Source organism: Chanos chanos, chromosome 6, assembly GCF_902362185.1.
Source record: "Chanos chanos chromosome 6, fChaCha1.1, whole genome shotgun sequence".
NCBI classification, from domain to species: domain Eukaryota; kingdom Metazoa; phylum Chordata; class Actinopteri; order Gonorynchiformes; family Chanidae; genus Chanos; species Chanos chanos.
Window position 1 is genome coordinate 1,472,035 of NC_044500.1, and position 7,966 is coordinate 1,480,000.

At 37.8% G+C, this 7,966-nt stretch overlaps 1 protein-coding gene across 1 annotated transcript in view; it reads right to left on the reverse strand.

Moving 5' to 3' along the window:
• Nucleotides 1–1,067: 1,067 nt before the first annotated feature.
• LOC115813991 (E3 ubiquitin-protein ligase rnf213-alpha-like) overlaps nucleotides 1,068–7,966 on the reverse strand; it is a 37,315-nt gene continuing 30,416 nt past the window's right edge. The window contains exons 22-31 of the mRNA XM_030776697.1: nucleotides 5,388–5,585; nucleotides 4,935–5,073; nucleotides 4,307–4,378; nucleotides 4,054–4,210; nucleotides 3,536–3,734; nucleotides 2,932–3,003; nucleotides 2,648–2,845; nucleotides 2,133–2,222; nucleotides 1,492–1,658; nucleotides 1,068–1,239 (exon numbers count right to left, since the gene is read on the reverse strand). Coding sequence (XP_030632557.1) covers nucleotides 1,068–1,239; nucleotides 1,492–1,658; nucleotides 2,133–2,222; nucleotides 2,648–2,845; nucleotides 2,932–3,003; nucleotides 3,536–3,734; nucleotides 4,054–4,210; nucleotides 4,307–4,378; nucleotides 4,935–5,073; nucleotides 5,388–5,585 — 1,464 coding nt within the window. The remainder of the gene's footprint in view (nucleotides 1,240–1,491; nucleotides 1,659–2,132; nucleotides 2,223–2,647; nucleotides 2,846–2,931; nucleotides 3,004–3,535; nucleotides 3,735–4,053; nucleotides 4,211–4,306; nucleotides 4,379–4,934; nucleotides 5,074–5,387; nucleotides 5,586–7,966) is intronic.

Sequence of the window (7,966 nt, forward strand, 5' to 3'; positions counted from 1 at the left end):
TCTAACAATCAAAACTCATAACATGGAGTGATTCCCAGTGTTGGTCATAAAAAGTTTGAACCACGAACTCAAAGCATGTGTCATTTCTTAATGTATTTGCCTTTGACGTTTGAAGTTCGATGAAAGTTCACTTGAACTTTATGACATAAAGATGGGTGTGGAGTTAAACCACAGGCTGATCAGCTGATTCACAACATTTTTATTCTTTTTTTTTCAATCAGTAACAAGCATTGCTTACAACATTTCTGCAACTTCCAAAAATTGTACTTCACATGTTAGAACTTTTTCCTGATTTGAAAAATGACATATTGCTGGAAAAAAAAAAAACCTCCTAAACCCTGACACATGAACGAACAGACTAAACAAATAAAGGCAAATTTCAGGACACATATTCAAGCTGATCTTCAGTGTATTTTCACAAAGCCAAATGGATTCCAAACACATCAAAATTATGCAGTCACCCTTGAGACATACATTGGTCCAATGATCCATGAACACGCCAGTACTGAATTTAGTCAATAATTTTTCTAGATATCCAGGAATTATGAAAGCAAAGGCAACAATTTGGATCACATTTAAAGAAAGGCTCCGTCTGAATAAAGAAATTGTACAAAAATACAAGTACAACCCAAAGAACATAAAAATAACCAAAAAATATGTGATAATCAAAGCTGCTGATATATGAAAAAAGTCTGGTTAATTAACGCACTGACCATTTCTGAAACGTTTAATTTCCACCCTATTATGCAGAGATTAAAAAAGGAAACAGACCCAAAACCAAAAAACCTAAAAACAAATCAAATGTTCCAACTCTAAATGATTAAGTTCTGTCATATGTCAAAGATAATAGTGAGTGTAAATGTTTCATAGGGGACAGATGGATACCAGCAGTTCTATTACTAACAGCATGCAGCATAAAGCATGTGCTACTGCCATGACACTACGGTCATACATCACATTGGTCCAGCAGTTTAGAACTGGTCTTGTCAGAGCTCTAATGCAGAAGTTACACTGCGATAATTTCACTATTCCTACACTCTCAGTGTACTGTACTGTCCTCAATCATGTCAGTTAAACACTGAATTCACATGGCCAGCTCTTCTCCTCACTGACAGACCCCACAGAGAAATAATATTTTTCATCTTCAGATCATCTCCAAAAGGCTTTATCAGGCTTGTAACACAGTCCTCAGGAAGCTCTTTGTCATTAAAGAGGAAAGCTTCAAAAGTTGAATTGAACCTAGGGAAAACATAAAGAACAATAAGATCATTTTTAATTCTATATAAAACAACATTCCTTTGATGTGTATTAAATAGCATGCAACTTCTGGTTTTACAGTGAAATTCTACTTGTTCAAGCATCAAGAATCCAGGAGTTTCTGACTAAATATGACTCATTACTTGTCTGAGACTTAATCAAACCATGATCATTCAACCATAAATCGCTCAGACAATTTCATTCCAAAAGGAAGTTGTAATGGAAAACGCTTACTCCCAAAACGGCATAATCGGCTTGGCCTCCATGTTCATGATGAAATCATGTAGTTGAGTGAGGAACATGTCCAGGTCTTTAATCTCTGACAGTTTGGTGACCAAATCTCTCTTTTCCTCCTCACTCAGTTTCTCATGGAATTTTGGGCTAACCATGAAGAATGGATCCTAAAACAAAAACAAACATTTACATTTATAATGTACAATCTATAAATGCATACACCTACACGTTAGATAGCTGGCAGTTACTGGTGGAGAATGATAAGAATCAAACAAACTGCGGTGCAGACCACAGACAGGGAAGGGGGAGGTGAGTCCAGACAGACGTCGACTTCTCTGTTAATGTCTCAGTCACAGACCCAGGATGTGCAGGTGGTGGTGTTGTCATGAGAGACATATTTTCTTGCCACGCCTTATATTTCTTGATACCAGCCAAGAAAAAGGTTTACACACCAAGCCATATCTTACAGTTGTTTTTTGATTAAGTTGATTAAGTGAATTATTAATGATCTGACCGACAGGGGGCACTGTAGAGGTCCAGTTACGTGTGGGCATACCTAGAAATGAACCACTGAGTGTGTACTGCACTCACACTGTTTGTGTGTGGGTTTGAGTCGACTAGTACCTTATGGAGCCACTAACCTGATTCATCTCAGTCAGCAGAGCTGAGCGTCTGGTGGACAGAGTTTCCCACAGAGACTGAATATGCTTCACTTGACTGGTCCTCAAAACCTGAATTACACACAAATAGAAGTTTCACCAGTGCGGAAGACAGACCCAGAACAAGCATGTGTCAGTACATATGTGTATATATATATATATATATATATATATATATATATATATATATATATATATATAGACACACACACATATATGTATATATATACATACATATATAGCTACTCAGTTACTCATTCTCTCTCTCTCTCTCTCTCTCTCTCTCTCTCTCTCTCTCTCTATATATATATATATATATATGCCCAATATTCAACACAACAAGACAGAATCTGAAGTTGAAGAAAAGTTGTGGAGTAAGTGTGTGACTGACCACAATGATAATAAATTTCTCAAATTTTTCGTTCAAGTTCTTTACTATGCACACACACACACACACACACACACACACACACACACACACACAGACATATATATACCGGCAGCTCCAGGTGCTGGGCTCTGTCCTCCATTCTCAGCTCAGTTTTCATGTACTCCACTAACAGCATGTCTTTGGAGCCAAAGGATAACTCGAGGAAACCAATGGCTATTCTCAGGGTGGACAGAGCAGCGGAGATCTCACTGAGGAATCTCATTTCATTCATGATGTAACTCTTCTCCTGGGCTGGCAAGGGCTCCTACAGTGGCCAAAAAAACAATCTCGTATACCAAAGCGTAAAAGGCACACAAACAAACACATTAAAGAAAGGAGGAGGACTCATACCAGATTAGATTTCACTTTACTGAAGAAAGACTGCAGCGTTGACACCGGATTACACTCCATTAAAGGTAATGTCTGAAACAAACAAAATAATCAGGTCAAGAACACATGTTCTGTAGAACAGTGACAGAACATAACAGTGAATTATTATTCTTAGACCACATGTGTCACATTATCAGCAATAGAGTAAATTCTTTGAGGAACCTCACTGAGAGAAAACACAAGTTTATACGTACAGACAGATCAATGAGGGGTTTCTCACTGAGAGAAAACACAAGTTTATACATACAGAGAGGTCAGTGAGTGGTTTCTCACAGAGAGAAAACACAATTTTATACGTACAGAGAGGTCAGTGAGTGGTTTCTCACAGAGAGAAAACACAAGTTTATACGTACAGAGAGGTCAGTGAGTGGTTTCTCACAGAGAGAAAACACAAGTTTATACGTACAGACAGGTCAATGAGGGGTTTTTCACTGAGAGAAAACACAAGTTTATACGTACAGACAGATCAATGAGGGGTTTTTCACTGAGAGAAAACACAAGTTTATACGTACAGACAGATCAATGAGGGGTTTTTCACTGAGAGAAAACACAAGTTTATACGTACAGACAGATCAATGAGGGGTTTCTCACTGATGAAGCGACTGATCAGCTGGCTCTCCAGGGTTTTGAAATTATAGTTGGTGGTTTCAGTGCCGTCCTCATTCACAATGTGCCCAAAGTTGGAGATGGCCATTGGGAGAAAGTCCTCCTCCAAGTCACATGTGATGATGTGTGAGGGTTTGAGGTCCTCAGCTTTCATTTGTCTACAGATATACCCAGTATAATATTTCAATTACATGTTTTCTTATCTTAGCTCATAGTCAGCTTTTGAGCAGTGGTAATCAGTTTAGTCAAGGGTTAAAAACAGATGAACAATTACATTTTTCAGTGTAGTGTAACTACTTAGACCCAAGCATCAAAAAGGTAAAAAGAGCTTAAATTAGTCGAATTTGTTAGATTAAGTAGCAGAACACATTATCTAGAGCTACAAGGCAAAAATCTGTTCCATGCTTGTTTTCTGGAACATGTTAAAGCCATTGTAATGTTTAAAGCACTGTAATTAAGATGCCACGGGAAACCTACCCGCTTTCTTTGATCTTGGCAGTGTTAATGCAGTCATTCTGCATTTTGGCGAGATATCTCGTTAATATTCGTGTCAAAGAGTTTTCTCTGGGCAGAAGATCAGGAATCATTATGCTGTCTTCCTCCCTCTGCTTAAGGTCTGGTGGAATCTCAAGATCTATCAACCAAACACATTCACAAAATGTTATAATTTTTAAAATTTTCCCTCAAAAGTTTTTTCAGTGTTTATGAACAAATGGTGAAAAACCCTCACAAGACGAGTCCTTCAGATGTCTCCACACGCTCATCAGCCTTTTCACGCCCTCTTTAAGTAGGTGACTCTCAGCTGGAAAAAAATAAACATTTATGAAATCATTACCCTAAGAAAATAGGTAGTCACTTTTTGTATGTCTCACCGAAGAACTGATAGCTAAGCTTTTGCACCCAGGAGCATTGATTATTTTACATGATATGGTATTAAACTACTAACATGCAGAGGTTTTTACACAAAGCAGGAGTCATGTCTAAAACCGAAAGACCTGGCAATACTTCAAAATATGTTTTACAAATGAAACTTCCTGAGCTCTCATTCACCCTACAGTCTTCTGAGAACAATATTTCTGTCATGGAAAGATATAATCCTATTTTAATAAGAAAACACATCTGTGAAAATTTATGTCAAATGTTGTTGCTCAAGTTGTAAACCAACAGTATGCTCAAATTTGAAACTGCCCAAATAAACATTTAAAATTTTTAAAAAATCAGTACATTTTGAGATAAAACGAGTTAGAGCAAAAAAACACACACAACCAATCATAAATAGATTATTAGTGAATTTCCTTCACATGGCCCTAGCAACAACATGATGTACCAATAGGCAGGTCAACTTGCATCTTTCATACCTGGCGGGGCTTTTGTCAGGAACTCTTCCACTGACATGTCTTTCAGGTCGACTAAATCAGTGTAGCGAAAGTGGAGCATGAGTTTCAGCTGAAGATTCAGGATCTGAGGCAGGTGTCTGATGTGCTGAATGTGGCCATGCTGTGAACATTAAATAAAAGAATTTCTGTTCAATTTGTACTTTATACAGTAAACTGTCCTCACACCACACACATGGTAAAATATCTGGTATTTGTATTATGTGTGTACAATTAAACTGTAAGTCACACAGTGTGACTCTTCATACCTAATGAGAATAAATTCTCAAACTGAGATACAGGTTATTGTCATGTAAAAAAAAAACCCTTAACAACAGCCACAGTGGCAGCTGTATAATGCACATTTCACCGCGAGTTTCATACGGCATGAAATAGAAGTAGTTGTAAATGGGTTTTACATTTTATAGCGCTACTTACCTTTCTAAGAAGTTCTAAAAGTGCTGGATACCCCTCAGTTCCATCCCCTAGTTCCACCAGGTGAGTGAGGTGCTGAATGGTCATTCTCTGCTCATATCTCCACATGAGTGGGAGGTTGAATATGCCAGTGGTGGGCAGATCTGTCAGCTGTGGTGTTTTGCTGTACAGAATATTCACTAATATGTCCCCGACATTATTCTGCAGAATGTCATTGTGCACCCTTGAGAGGTTTTTATCAAATTCCTGTATTAGAAAATAATAATATAAGATATTAACATTTTTTGCTCACCTTATAAATTTCCTCACATTTCATACAAACTAGTGCTGCAAACCAACAGACACAGCATTCCAGATTGCATTCTGTGTAAGAACTAATGTGATTATTTCCAAGTCTAATTTTCCACGCTCTTCAATACAATCTTTAGCAGATTTTTTTTGTCTTTTTTTATTACCAAAAAGAACGCCCGTGTCTTCGTTTGCATGTGGCTTTCCCACTGATTTCTCTTCTCTCTTGTCTCAGTTGTGTGAATTTCAAAGCCAGGGTCAGCTGAAACGATGAGAATCAAAGCTTAGTCAAAAGAAACATCACAGTAAAGTGGAGGCAAAGGTTGTAAAATATGATGAAGGCAAATTCTTTGAAAGACTTTGATCTCATCAATCTATTTTTTGCAAACCTATTGTTGCAATTAACTTCTGGTACGTCTGGCTGATTGCACTTAGTAACAATATTTGTTGAACTTAGTAACAATATTTGTTATTTCTATTCTATTCTATTCTGTTCTATTTTTGAAGAAAACATACAGATTCAAACTATACATTTGTCTCATTTTCAATACGTGATGAACACCGGGTAGAATAGTGATTTATATAATGTTTTAACCACAGTTGTCCATAAATAATATGTATCTTACCATCAGTGAAAAACTACACAGACATGTCCAGAGTACTTTCTGATTAAGCTTGCTGGGGGAAAATAAAGCAGTTGTCCTGTTATTGTATGTTTTAAGCAGTGTAGACCAGCTGTAATACCTGAGGGACTTTCCATGATATGTCTCAAAAACATGTGGACAGCGATTTCAGCATCCTCTGTGCTCTTTCCCAGGACACCAGCAAGCAGCTCAATGTCCTTCTGAAGATGGTCACACAGATACTTCCCAACATCACAGTTTGGTTTAGAAATGAGGGCCTTAATGTCCTAATCAAAAAATAAAACATATAATACCATATCAGTTTATCAGTTGCAAAAAACCCTCTTAGAGCCTTCATCTGGGTCTACCAATCAATAACACAGAGTTCAGGACATGAAAGCAGTTTAATCTCTCCATGCCGTATTCTGTGCTGGCCTACTATAGAGGTGTGACACGTGTTTCCCCAAGTCAAAGCTTATTTGCTTTAGAAATGTACAGTGAGGCTGTCCAAAGAGAAGAGAGCTAAACAAAGCTGATGACACATTTGAGGTTCTATCGTATGATCCAGTTACACCACCATTAGACCTCAAGCCCCAGAGGAAATGTTATAATAGGAGAGAACTCACTGAGTTAATAACCTCATTTACTTTTGAGGTCCCAGGTTCATAACTTATAATTGATGCTGTACCTCAGGCTTATCAGTCGCTGCCCACAGCATGCAGGAGTGTATGAGTGCTCTGACGAGGCACAGAGACGCTCCAGATAAACTCCTCTCACAGCCTGGGTAGGTTCGGCTGCTTGGGTCTCCCAGGATATGGCCCATCTGATCAGCATCAGTCAGTCTATTGATCGTGTGAAAAATGATGATGTGTGAAAAAGCACACGCACACAGATGGAGATTGCCAAGTGGTACAAATGTTTCTGTAATATGGTGTCTAACAATGCCAGCAAGTAGATCATATGTATTTGACATACTCTTTGAAGCCTTCCACTGGTATATGTGATGTGCCACCAATCTCTCGAGCACAGTATGGACATTTGGCTTTAACCCATGGCCTCCCACACTATCAAGACAATATTTAGTCAACACCGTAAGCAAAGGAGACATATGACTGGGAAATATATGACTGATAACTGATTAATGCTATTGATATAGAATGGTAGGAATTTTATGCTTACATTTTCAACTAAAACTGGTTGTCCACATTGGCATTCTAAATACAAAATGCAAGGAGAGAACAAAATGAAATGTGTGTGTGTGTATGTGTGCGTAGTAAAGAGCTTGAACTGAAAACATTTGAAATTCATTATCATTCTGGTCAGTCATACACTTACTCCACAACTTTCCTTCAGCTCCAAATTCTGTCTGGTTGTGTTGAATATCAGGCATAGTTGGAATGAAGGTTTGCTGTTAACATTGAAAGAATTTTATTAGCCACCTAATTGCTCACAGAAATTTCACCACAGAAACAGTTCTCAACTGCAATTCTTGATGAACAAAAAAGGTTGACTAATGCTATCATAATGCTTTCAATCTGATTACATTGGAATTCCTTTGATTCTAATACAGTGTGACAACAGCTAAGAGTGAATTTCTTGTCATGCCCTCACAAATAGATTAAACTCTAAGATTTTTTGCTGTCTAACTAAATTTGAGCTGCAGCACTAATG